The sequence below is a fragment of the Scardinius erythrophthalmus genome (genome assembly GCF_964197995.2).
Source record: "Scardinius erythrophthalmus genome assembly, chromosome: 20".
In the NCBI taxonomy this organism is placed as follows: domain Eukaryota; kingdom Metazoa; phylum Chordata; class Actinopteri; order Cypriniformes; family Leuciscidae; genus Scardinius; species Scardinius erythrophthalmus.
In genome coordinates this window covers 18,642,725-18,656,823 of record NC_138240.1, presented here as the reverse complement: position 1 = coordinate 18,656,823, position 14,099 = coordinate 18,642,725, and the positions used below count along the sequence as shown (strand labels likewise).

General features: G+C 37.4%; 1 protein-coding gene across 1 annotated transcript in view; it reads left to right on the top strand.

Moving 5' to 3' along the window:
- The window catches only part of ipo11 (importin 11), a 172,617-nt gene that overhangs the window by 28,173 nt on the left and 130,345 nt on the right, over positions 1–14,099 (top strand). The window contains exon 6 of the mRNA XM_081349379.1: positions 11,700–11,832. Within this exon, the coding sequence (XP_081205505.1) occupies positions 11,700–11,832 (133 nt within the window). The remainder of the gene's footprint in view (positions 1–11,699; positions 11,833–14,099) is intronic.

Genomic DNA, 14,099 nt, shown 5'->3' with positions numbered 1-14,099 from the left:
TCTTTATATTTGAAAGTCGGTAACCGAAAAATTGGCCGATAAATCTAAATGCAAATTTTTATAGTATTTTTAAGAGCCTGATTACAAAACCAAAAATCTCCTCAGTAAAAGCCATGTCCCAAGCACACAATTAAAATGTTGTACTTAACTGTATTGTCAATCAGTGATTTCAATCATATTTCAAGCAATTCGAAACCATCATGGCGAACAGTGCGCATCTGAAGTGTCTCCGCTGAAAGAAATAATCCATAATTTATCGTCTTTAATATATCGGCCAAATTTTCTAATCGGGCCGATAACAATATATTTAAAAATGAACATATATCGGCCGATACCGATATGGTGGCCGATATGTTGTGCATCCCTATACTATTGTTTTAATGTATGCTTTTAATGCATGCATTCAGGTAATAAACAAAGAATGATGATAAAAAACAAAACAAAAAAACCTAAGGCCAATTAAAGACGAAAACAGGTGGCACTTAGTATTCTGTGTTTGTTGGCCACGACACCCAGATGTTATGCTGGTTTTATTCCAAAGAGCTTTCTGCTCTCTTATTATTTTCCTCTCCATTTTCCACCTTATTTTATTAGAGATCGCCTTAGCAACTTTCAGTGACATGGACTATAATTCATCATTTTACCCGCTCTACAAGCACCTGCCTCTAGGAGCCACTGTTAAGCTGCGCACATGCTCACCCTCTGCCCCAGTTCACTGAGCCTCACAGGAGATGTATGAGCACTCCTGTGTGAAATATCAGCAGATGTTTTGACTTCAAGCTGCATCACATTTTTCCCTCTCTTCTACATTTTACTGACGTTCTGACTGGCCGCTAGAATTGCGGAGATAAGACACCTGTACCATACCAAGTACCATACCAAGTTGCAGGGAGACTCGTAATTTTGACAAGTGATTTTTCACTGGCATTTGTTCATGTTAATGCAGGTCCTTTTTTCTCCACTAAGAAATACTTTTCATTTGACCCCTGAGAACACTTTTCTTAACGTCACAACCAGTCGACAGTGAAGAGCTTCCACAGAACAGTAATTCCCAACCAGGACATTATTTTGCGTTTGCTTTTTTTAAAACCTGTAAAGCAGAAATCACGACTTAATTAGATCTTGTTTATAAATAATTTCACTATTAATTCTTTCTCTAGCACATTTCTGCATGACTTCCCCCTGAAGCCCTAAAAGCTCATACACTTCATTAAAGAAAGAAACTAATTGGAAAGTCTTTCTTCTACAGTATCTGTAATTTTAAGTGAATTAGGCTATTGTAATATTTGATACTTTATTATAATGAATAACAATGCTGAATAATATACTAAATGAATGTGGCTGTCTGGGTACAAGACAGAACAGTTCGGAAACAATAGCTTAAAAATCTAAATGGCTAATAAGGATTTTTTTTTGTCCTTTTTCTCATTTTATGTATAACAAAATTAATACAAAAATTCTGCCGCAAAATTTTACTAAACATAATTATTTAAAGAGATAGTTCACCCAAAAATGGCTATATTTTGAGAAATGTTTCCATATAAATGGAAAAACTGTTTGTATTTCTGAATTTCCTCTGTGGAACATAAAAGAACATATTTTGAAAAATGTTGGCAACCAAACAGTTTTGGAGATTCTTTTATTTAATTTTTTTGGTGAACTATCCCTTTAAGTGCAAACTGCAAAGCCATACAGGTTTGGAGGGACATTATAGTGAGTAAATGATCACAGAATTTGTATTTTTTGCTTGAATGTCACTTTAAGGCAGCTGTTTGAGATTCTGTTTGGACTTTAGAGGACAGGTTACTTTTCATATAGACTCATAAAGCACTGTCCATGGCTCACTGTAATAAAGGAAGATTAATGACTAGTGGGTGTGAGCAGGCTAACAAGACAGAATTGAGTGTCCATATGGGAACTATAGTCATCAGCCATAGTCGTAAACAGATCTGATTTTATTGTGTAGGCATAAGGCTCACCGCCAGCGTTATATTAGCCTTGAAGTTTTTAGAGAGGAAATCCGTGACTCAGTAATCCAAAATTTGCTTCAGCACATCAGTGGAGCAACACATTATAGTCCAGTAGCCAACTAGGTGAACCCGGAAATGTTGAGTACACCAAAGTTTTATTGCAGAAATGTGAAGTATGGGTCCCCAGCATACAGAAACTGCTGGATGCTAATTTGCATATGTTGAGCAATTTGCATAATTAGCATTATTAGCTTAATCGTCCATTTTCACCAGATATTTTGCACTGTATGGCCAATTTCTACAATATGTGAGTGGTTTTAGAGGTTTTAGAGCATGCTGATTTCATTTTTGCCATTTTAAGTTTTCAAAAAGCTAATTTTATTACATATATTGATTTATTTAGGCAAATTCTGATTACTTTCAGAATCATGAGTGCTCTGGTGAATGTTGATGCCCTGTTTTCAGGGAGTAGTGAGGCTGAATCCCCTCCTGACACTTTTGAAGATTCAAAATTGCTTTTTGGATAAACGATGAATCTTTGTTAGGCTGAATGTTATGCATTTCTGGAGGGAAAAGCAATGCGGATATTTGACATAACTTGGAACCTGCCACTCTACGATACATATTAATGGGGTAGCTCTTTAAGACACCCAATGAGATGACATGACCTAAACCCATCACCATGTGTGATCAATGAACTATGCACAAATATTCACTGTATACATGCCATACAAGACAGGCCACCCAAGTCGCTAGGGCAACGCCCGAATGGCAGAAGGGCTGCCCAGGTTGGTCAGCAAGTCGCAAGATCCAATGGGGACCCAGTTAAAACTCCCCCAGATGCTAGAGTTGCCAGATTGGGCAACCCGGGTCAGCCCGCCAGACGCAAGACTAACCAAGAGGGCCTCACCTCCGCACCACACAAAGTACTCACTGGCTACCACCTTTAGGCAAACTGCTATGCCTCACAATTAATTAACAAAAAGCAGCCTCATCATCTTCACTTTCCTCGTCTGTCCTGGTGAGTCGAGCAATGGTCCAAAGACACTTCTTGGGCCCTATCTTGCACCCAGCACAATTGACTTTGTACACCAACACATGTTTCATTCCTATTTATCACCCGACGCACAGTGGACTTTTCCCTCCACAGACGCATGTCAGTAAATTAGGGAATGAACTTGCGCTCCCGGGGGCGGTTCAGCGAAAAGAGCAGGCGTGTTCCGGCGCAAATGTTCCCTGGTGCTATTTTGCAGTTCCAGAAAACACGTTATTCAGATGCTATTTTAACGGCGCATGCTTGGCCATAATGTAGCGTGTGCACAACGCGCATACACTTTGCTTCTCTCATCTACACAGACGCAGCAGTTTTCATTTTTGCAAATCATAGGCTACATTATTACAAGGAAAAATATTAACACACGAAATCATTGTTGTGTCCATGAAGATGTGAAAAAAATAGGCATAAATCTAGCTTACACATTTACCCAAATTATCATATGCCTGTTTAACCAAAGCTAATTTGGGTGGGTTTCTCCATCCCCAATGTCACTTCTCTGTGTTTTATGGCCCTGACGAGAACGTCTGTCTCCTCGGCTGTGGACCGCTCCTGGCGTGCGCTTGGCAAATCCGCCGTTATAATAGTATAAGCTGCTATATTATTATTATTATTATTATATATATATTTTTTTTTTTCTCAGCAGTGCTTCAACTCAATGACAGTTGCTGTTTTGATGTCCAGGCCACACAACAAGTGTGCAAACTCTGTTTTTAAAAATGTTTGTCTCTGTTTTGAATGGCCATTTACAGAAAGAAAACATGTCTAAAGTTGTACAGTGTGGAGCTGTCAGCGGTTTATATAATTGGTCTCTGAGTGCAAGGATGATATAAAAGCATAACAGTGGCAAAGCAGAGCAAAAAGTAGTGAAATGAAAACAATACATTTTCATAGTTCATAGTGATTTGTTTGTTTTTTGTTGCTTTTTTTTTGTTTGTTTTTCTTTGCTTTTTAGCCATTGTCGCAAAACAAACAGGGCATAGACGTGGATCAGGCTGACTGTACGTTACACTATATTTTTCATTAATCCGCAATATATATTTCTATATTTATCTGTGTAACAAAGCAAATTAAATCTATATTATCAAATGGCTTGTGTTTTGAATTAAATCAAGCAAAAACTTCTTGCTCTTTTGCACTTGATGTGAACAAGCCTTAAAATGGAGTTAATGTTTTAAAGTAGTTTACAGGTATAATGATATCATGTGACATATTTTCATTATGCTTCCCATCTGGTAAGAGATATGCCATAGTAAATCCCATAGCGCTTATCCGTAGACGTTGTGGCTCTTGATCCCCACAGCATCGTTTAATATTCAACAAGTGTTCACTTGCTTTTAGAGGCTCCTGGAGCTCAGTATAATTCTCCAGTGGTTGTATTGTAATGAGACATGCCAGGTGCTTTGCTGTTGATAATTCCCAAGTTTGGAGGCCAAATATACCTTAAAGCTCCAGAACTGATATTTCATATTTATGCTAGGCACTGAACACCTGTCATATGCATGTTTAATTGTGTGCGCATGTGACAATATTCATCTGGAGGTGGAGATTGTATGTAAACTGCAGCTGCATGCTGTATTCCTCAATATTTGGCAACTTGGGAGCAAAGTTGCTTGTAATCTTTCTTCTAGCTAATGAAACGGCACAGAGCAAGCATCTTCTGTTAAACGCTGAAAAGTTTGCAGCGAGCCTCTGTGTATCGTCAGGAATTAGCACAAATTATCCCACCTGTCTTTGTTGAAAAGTTTCTTCAAATTGACTGTGGTCCAAAAAAATTAAGTATTTTTCGAAAGTCTGCTTGGATATAAAGATGATGGATTGGCTTTGCCCACCACACCAATGTCAGCAGTTTGTTTCAGGTAGTTTTGAGTCACTTTGTGGATTTATTTGCTAATAAACTTTAAGAAGTGAAATCTGCCTCTTTGTTGTAAAACTACACATAGCGTGAAATTGTTTTTGAAAAATGGCGTGTTTTTTCCTTCAACCTCTCTTAAAGGCTTTGAGACATTTTTCTGGTATGTCTGATTTTGTCTGATGCTGTAAATTGCATTTATTGATTGCTAGAGTGAATTCACAACCTAGGTAAAGAATAGGAGAGATAAAATAAATCGTCATCAATGGGAGAAATCATACCAACCTTGAGCACCGTTGAAACTATCAGGTACGCTTCCAGTATTTTATGTCAAAGAAATTCTTGATGTGCAGAGGCCAAAAGTGGTGTTAGTTTTTTTCAGGCATTATTCACCGTAATATCGGGTAAATAATATCCTACAACAGAAATTGAATAATCAAATAAAACAACAGTCTGCATGAATTAAATATATAATGAGTCTTATTAAAGCTACTGAAGTTATTAATTTAAGAGTACTGATAGATTGTTTGATTAACATTAATGGTAGCAGGTATATTAGGCTGCTGTCACTTTAAGACCTAACACATAGATCCAATATACTGATACACATCTGATTTTCTCCCAATTGTTTATGTTCACTTAAGACATAACCAACTGTGTTTATGTGAATATTTGCCAAGACTGGCATTTTGACATTTTTTTCTGTGTATTTGACTATTTAGGTCAAGAAAGTTGTAATGGGAACTGGGTGAGTTGAGAGTACTCTTTTATGGCTTTATTATGTGCTTTTAATAACTCTTTTTAATATCAAGCACATCCTGCAGTTTAGCAAGAGTAAACTGCAATCACGTTAACTGATATGGACGCTAAGTACGGAAAAGTATTTATTTTATTGGAAACTCGTCTCCTATATTTTGTCATATTAGTGATATTATGCTGCTTTTGTGCCATTAAAACAAACACTGTAACTATTTTCTTTGCGCAGATATACCAATTAGGGAGCTTCCAAAATTTGGGAGCTGTGACATCACTTTCCACCCCATGTATTTTAAATCTTTCCAAACTGGTGTCATTCATTTGTGCTCAATTTATACCAGTTTGTGCCATTTAATGAAACTGGATGGGATCTTAAGCTAGCTCTCTATTGCTAGCCTCTTCGAAATTGCCTACCCTACCTTTAATCTGCTGAATGATTGAAACATTTCAAGACTCACACCTTGTGTCAATCCCAAACTCTGACTATGTATGGAGCCATAATGGACATTCATATTGCTTATTTTAATTCTTGGCAAATGAGAAAATGTTTGAATAAAACGTTGAAAGATTAATGGCAGAAGTTACGGGAGTTTAACTAAAGGATTAATCGACTGGCCAGAAAATAATTAGATTCATCTTAGAAATAATCAATAGATTAATCGACTAGTCTTAAAAATAATCGATAGATTAATCGACCAACAAAATAATCGGTAGTTACAGCCCTAGTTCTAATCATCTAATGGCACCAGAAACAGGCCCCTGTTGAACTTAACATTTACCATGGAGTATATCCATTCAAGTCAGACCAACAATTTAAAATAACTTTCCCTGACCTCAATTTTGGGCGAGGGCAACTGGCACCGAACAGCTCCTCATCCTCACTGCTAGTCTTCAATTGTGATTATTTTCTCTGTCAGTTTCAGAAGTTGATGTCAGTGCTGCCACACACATTTGTTGGGAAAACTCTTGACTGTAAATCCACCGTGTAGGTGAAATGTTCAAGTTTCCATTAAGAGGCTACACTTAGTTTTAAAGTTTACTTATTATACTGTGCTAAATTAGTTTGCAGAGGCGGGAAATAATTAGTTTGTGCTGATCCCTCCATCTGACCCGTAGCATGACATGAACTACTGTTTCTGTTAATGGTCATTTCATGTTTTGTTCAGTGTTGTCAATGTGCTCTGTAATGATTGGATTTTGCAGAACTCTTCTAAAACCAAGACATGTTATGTTATATATTAAAAGATTAGAATAAAATGTTTCCATGGTAATTTGGTATTAAGCACATGGTATGCTTCTCATAATATCCCTAATGTGAATATATGCGCTCTCAGATGATTAATACGGCTGTACCTTCACTCTGGCTTCTGGTAATTGCTGATTATTTCACCTGTTGCTAGGCTGTCTTGTCAATATAAATGCACAAATAACAACAAAAAACCCTCATGCTGTTGGAGAGTTAAAAAAAAAAAATGTTTTTCACAGTCTACACATCATTTGCTCTTATGATAACTATCATTTGCCACCTGGTCTTTCCAGCAGTTGCTACATTTGCAAATGGCAAATAACTATGTTGAGCCTTTTGGCAAATGTAAACAGCTTTTGCTGTGTAGATCAAAATTTCAATACTAATTGTGCAGAAAAAAGTGTTGTCTCTGGATGCACAAATTGAAAACCTTTGGCATATTCTACAGATGGTCTTTCATCTCTAAAATGAGGATGTTGACATCTTTCACAACAAGGACATTTGCATTTTGCAATATCAAATAGCAGTCGACTGATTGAGGTAGAAGAGCTATGCGCTTCTGTTGCATTTGAAAATATGGATAATAAATGTGTGTCGTGTGATGGACTTCTAAAATAATGCGGCAAAGGCATCTCTCCTGGAGATTTATTTTATAGTGTTCCAGTTATGTGAAGTTTATACTTGTCAAATTTTTAAATACTTGAATATGTAATATTTAAATATAATTAGTAGGTCTGTCAAAAGATTAATCGCGATTAATCGCATCCAAAATAAAAGTTTGTGTTTAAATAATATATGTGTGTGTACTGTGTATAATTAAATTTGTATATATAAATACACACACATGCTTGTATATATTTAAGAAAAATGTGTAATTTATATATAAAAAAAATATATTTATATATAATATAAATTATATATAAATATATACAGTATATGTATGCAAATATTTCTTAAATATATACATGCATGTGTGTGTATTTATATATACAAAATAATTATACAGAGTACACACACAAATATTATGTAAACACAAACTTTTATTTTGGATGCGATTAATCGCGATTCATCTTTTGACAGCCCTAATAATTAGATATTACTTATTAAAAATTTTGTATATTTAAATGAGTGATTATTATCATTTATTAATAAGATTAATGAATGCAAAGAGATCTCCTGATCTTTATTTGCTGGTGATCTCATATTTCTATTTATTTGTTAATTAATTAATTAATTTATTTATTTATCACTGTCCTTTTTTTGGAAGAAGACACCAGATCCTTTAGCAGTGCCCCTGCAATATACGCAGTTGTCTCCAATGCAATGTGCAAAACCAGATGGGAATTTATGTATGCAGTTCCCAAGGTCACTTGTCAATGATTAGAAATCCTTTTTTACTCTCCTGTCCTTTTTAGACAATTTCTGTTACCTGCGTTCACCAACTAGGCCTAGCCTATCCGTGTACAAGATGTTCTGCCTGTAGCGACATGCCAAGTGTGTGTTTGTCTTTTGTAACACTATGGCTTTTGCAGTGGTGTAAATGATGTGCCAGTGCCACATGTGCAAGACGAAAGTATGTCCAGGGAAATACAGTATACTGTGTTCACAAGCTCATGTGTTAGAGGATCACTGACAGCAGTGAGCAGATTAATATGATCCTGTTGAATTGGATTTGACAGAGGAAACAGTTCTGTGACCTTAATCGAAAGACATTGATTGCTTCTAAGGAAGTGTGTGATAAGAATATAGATGTTGTTTTTATGTGAAGTATAGCTAAATAAATATTGATTTTGCTGCCTCTTTGTGATCTTACTATTGGAAACGTACAGAACAAGCAGTATAAACACTAATGCAACACCTTTGAGTTCTGATGTAATGTGTAGAAATGCACTTTCCATGTGCAGCCTAAAAGTTAACCATCACTTAATCACTCTGCTTTTTTATTCTTCCAGATTGTTCATACAAAGTGGAGACTAAGATTTTTTTTTTTTTCAGAGCGCTGTGGCTATCATTCATGCAGTAAATTGTCATGTCCACATCGGTCACTGTGGTTTGCCTTTTTGCATGTATACGGAGGTGATTGGAGCTTCTCATTGTGGTGATTATTAGTCTTCGGGGAGTCAAAATGCTGCTTCACTTCCGATTTGAAGTCAACATCAACATTCCGCTTGCCGTCGCCATGCTACGACGGTGCGTGTCGACTGGCACAAAGTGAGTGAAGCAGAGTGAGCATTTTCAATTCATTCCTATGGAAGTTGAGCTTGAGCAGTGTGCACGCACCGCCCATACCGTTCCGTAATTGTTACATCCTCTAGGACCAAGTTTGGGCACCCCTGCCGTAGGGCATCCCACTTGTCATTTATGGTTTCAGAAGGGTACTTGTGAGGTCCCCCTTTGTTGCCGATATGCTCCCTCAAAACTCTGAATCTGCAGCAGATTCCACCTGACAGTTAAAGCGCCATTATGTCATGAAAGTGGACTTGGTGGAAGATCGTGAGGGCTTAGGGTGTGTAATAGGTTTGCTACGATAGTCTGTGTTACCGGTGTTCAGCCGCACACCGGTTACATCACTTGCCCACCCTCCAGTGTCGATTTGATTTTTATATTAATAAAAATAATTTAGTTCAGTTAGAGAACAGACACGACAATTAAAAGTTAAATGCATCTGCTCAGTTCCAGCACAGATCAGCAGCAGGAGTCAGATTTTATTTATTACGTGACGAGAGTGAGGCAAGGTGACTGACAAGATGATGGCAGAAGATTCAGTTTCAAAGCGAAGTAGTTCTGTGTTTAATATAAGCGAGTTTATCATTGTACTGTTTTGTTGTTGTGTTTTTCATTAAGAATAATAATGAACGCACCATTCAAGCAATTGTGGCACCCGAATTGCCGCTAATTTGAAAGCGACAGTAAAATGCACATGTCCCCACAGACATTAATAAGCGATTTAAAAGCGAGGTGGAAAAAGAGGGAAAAACGCGTTGTCACACATCGATTAACTGGTGGGAAAATTTCCTCACTGTCACATCCCTAGTTTTGAATGACATGAGGGTTACTAAATGATGACAGAATTGTTATTATTGGTTGTATATATTAATAGCTAGATAGAAAATGTCATTCACACGTATTCATACCTGGTATAAGAGGGTTGCCAACCTTAATCCCCCCTGCCCATCCCCCACCTCTTTTCACTGACCATTTGTTGAAAAAGAAAAACATATTTTCACACCAATTTTTTTTCACCCTGTTCATGTAAAGTGCCATATCCTTTTGTCACACATTTTAATGCTTTTAACACTATGCATCTTTTTTTGTGCACCCGACTTTTTGTAAGATGTACCGAAACGGGTCATCCATTTTCACTTTTTATACGTCTCTCATGGGGATTCAGCCAAGAACATTGCCATAGTGATAAGAAGGCCAAGCCCCAGTCATTGTAGATGTGTGCCTTTTCTAGGTATAGACCGCAAATTGCTTTCTTTACAACCACACTGTGACACACCTCTTCTATAATATGTTAGTAGAATATGATGCTTTTCTCCATGAAGTGCATTTTAATTACATTTTTTGCAATAACAGCTGCCTTAGTGATTTAATTGTACTTACTTTCTGGTAGTCATCATTATGTTGTTTCCTCCCTTGAAAATGCCATTTATCATTATACACAAAGTCATTTATTATGCAACTCATATATGTAATTAATGCTAATCATCATCTGCTATGCAAAACAGAAAACAGATTGAGTTTTTGTTCATGTCAGGCAGCTCCTCTGAAGTGCTCTTCAAGAAAAGCATTCTGTGCCGCAGTCTTTGACATACTCGCGTCCTCTCTGGTGGTTTGAGAATATCTTTGAATGAACCGTGGAAGATATTACTGCTGACGTCTCACTGTCCTTAAGCTATGAAGAATTTTTTTTTTCTCTGTGCGCTGGATGATTTTGTAATGTGAACTGTATGAATCACAGTTTTCTTCATAGTGTGTGTTGGTTGTTTGATTGGCCAGTTTTTTTGTGTTACAGATGCATTTTTTGTCATTCTGAGATGTTTCTATTTTGGCTTTCCCCATAATGGAGATTTATGTTAATGCTGTAATGCCTGAAATAAATTGGGCTTTAATAACTGCCCTTAAGAAATATTTGGGTGCTGCTGAGTGAATGTTGATCTCATTCGTTTATTATTGCAAAATAAACCCCTTCAGGTCTGTAGATGATCACCCTGTCTGTCAGGATTTATTTTGAATTAACGTGCGGCTGACTGCATGTTATTCTGCTAATTACACAGCTGCTTACCAAATGAATAAATAGGCTACACCGGCATTAAATAATTTAATAATTTTTGAGCTTAAATAATTCAATAATTAAAATTTTACTGGAATTAAAAAATACAAGCCAATAAAAACACACTTTTATTGAAAGTAACACACTAAAATGGACAAAATTGATATTAAATATCAATATATTATTCTTTATTCAAATCTATGCAGCAGAATCAGGTTTAACAGATTTATTTATTGACCAATTATGCAAATAATGTCTAGTCCTGCAAATTTATTATTATCAGAGTATGTGAGAAGAGCGAAGTGTTTTTCTCTTTCGGCCAAAAAAAACAAAACAAAAAAAACTAAAGTAAAGTTAGTGTGGTGGGCGCTTCATATCAAAGATTCACTGAAGACTAAGACTTTTAGCATATCTTCCAAATATTTCCATCAAATTGTAGCTCTGTTCTATGCGAATGCCCCCTAAGAAATGGTTACAAAATGCTAATTTAGTCCCTCTGTTATTGTGCTTCTGTTTTTTTTTTTTTTTTTTTTTTTTTTTTTTAGCTGGCATCAAGCATCTATAGCTTTGCCTGCTCTCTGTGGAATCATCACACGGACACATTCCTACAGCAGATCTACGCTGGAGACCAACAAACTGCTCTTAGCTCCCTGGAGCGTACTCTGCTCTCTCTGAAAGGTACACACACAAACACACGCACGCACGGCCAGTGCTGAAACACTTATTGCTTCTTAGAAAATTTCCCAGCTTACGACTGCAGATTACAGACTTAAGCAGACTATACATGAAAGCACAGACACTGGTTGAGTTGATGTTGCAAACCACTTACTGCTCTCGCTGGATAATTTTAGTAGCTTTAAGCCCTCTGCAATCGAACATGAACAGGGAGTTAGGCTTAAAATCTGAAACGGTTCTGCTAATTTTAATTAGCCTACTGGCCTGCTTGTCAGGCAAACTCAACAGCATTAAAGGGTTAGTTTATAATAGTTTATTGCTGTTAGTTTAGTAGTTTATATTATAGTTGATCAATAATGTCATTAATTACTAACCCTCATGTCGTTCCAAACCCGTAAGACTTTCGTTCATTTTTGGAACACAAATGAAGATCTTTTTGATGAAATCTGAGAGCTTTCTGTCCCTCCATTGACAGCTACCAACTACCACTTTGACGTTTTAAAGTTCATAAAGAGATTGTAAAACTAATCCATATGAATTGAGTGGTTTAGTCCAAATTTTCTTGATTGTTTAGTCTTGTTTGCTTTTTATGATGAACAGATCTAGTTTGGCTTTTATTCACATATAAACATTGATCAGCGAGCATAAACAGAAGCTCAACTGAACCGGCTTGACGCACGAGAACGAACCTCATTGGTTCTTGCAGAAGTTCAAACGTGCTGCGTAACACATGAGAATAAACCTCATTGGTTCTTGCTGAAGCTCAAACGTGCTGCGTAACATGAGAATGAACCTCATTGGTTCTTGCTGAAGCTCAAATGTGCTGCGTAACACGAGAATAAACCTCATTGGTTCTTGCTGAAACTCAAACATGCTGCGTTACACACGAGAATAAACCTCATTGGTTCTTGCTGAAGCTCAAACGTGCTGCGTAACACACGAGAATAAACCTCATTGGTTGTTGCTGAAGCTCAAACATGCTGCGTAACACGAGAATAAACCTCATTGGTTGTTGCTGAAGCTCAAACGTGCTGCGTAACACACGAGAATAAACCTCATTGGTTGTTGCTGAAGCTCAAACATGCTGCGTAACATGAGAATAAACCTCATTGGTTGTTGCTGAAGCTCAAACATGCTGCGTAACACACGAGAATGAACCTCATTGGTTGTTGCTGAAGCTCAAACATGCTGCGTAACACGAGAATAAACCTCATTGGTTGTTGCTGAAGCTCAAACATGCTGCGTAACATGAGAATAAACCTCATTGGTTGTTGCTGAAGCTCAAACATGCTGCGTAACACGAGAATAAACCTCATTGGTTGTTGCTGAAGCTCAAACGTGCTGCGTAACATGAGAATAAACCTCATTGGTTGTTGCTGAAGCTCAAACATGCTGCGTAACACACGAGAATGAACCTCATTGGTTGTTGCTGAAGCTCAAACGTGCTGCGTAACATGAGAATAAACCTCATTGGTTGTTGCTGAAGCTCAAACGTGCTGCGTAACATGAGAATAAACCTCATTGGTTGTTGCTGAAGCTCAAACGTGCTGCGTAACATGAGAATAAACCTCATTGGTTGTTGCTGAAGCTCAAACGTGCTGCGTAACATGAGAATAAACCTCATTGGTTGTTGCTGAAGCTCAAACGTGCTGCGTAACACACGAGAATGAACCTCATTGGTTGTTGCTGAAGCTCAAACATGCTGCGTAACACGAGAATAAACCTCATTGGTTCTTGCTGAAGCTCAAACATGCTGCGTAACACACGAGAATGAACCTCATTGGTTGTTGCTGAAGCTCAAACATGCTGCGTAACACGAGAATAAACCTCATTGGTTCTTGCTGAAGCTCAAACGTGCTGCGTAACACGAGAATAAACCTCATTGGTTCTTGCTGAAGCTCAAACTTGCTGCGTAACACGAGAATAAACCTCATTGGTTCTTGCTGAAGCTCAAACGTGCTGCGTAACACACGAGAATAAACCTCATTGGTTGTTGCTGAAGCTCAAACGTGCTGCGTAACATGAGAATGAACCTCATTGGTTCTTGCTGAAGCTCAAACGTGCTGCGTAACACGAGAATAAACCTCATTGGTTGTTGCTGAAGCTCAAACATGCTGCGTAACACACGAGAATTAACCTCATTGGTTGTTGCTGAAGCTCAAACATGCTGCGTAACACACGAGAATTAACCTCATTGGTTGTTGCTGAAGCTCAAACATGCTGCGTAACACACGAGAATAAACCTCATTGGTTGTTGCTGAAGCTCAAAC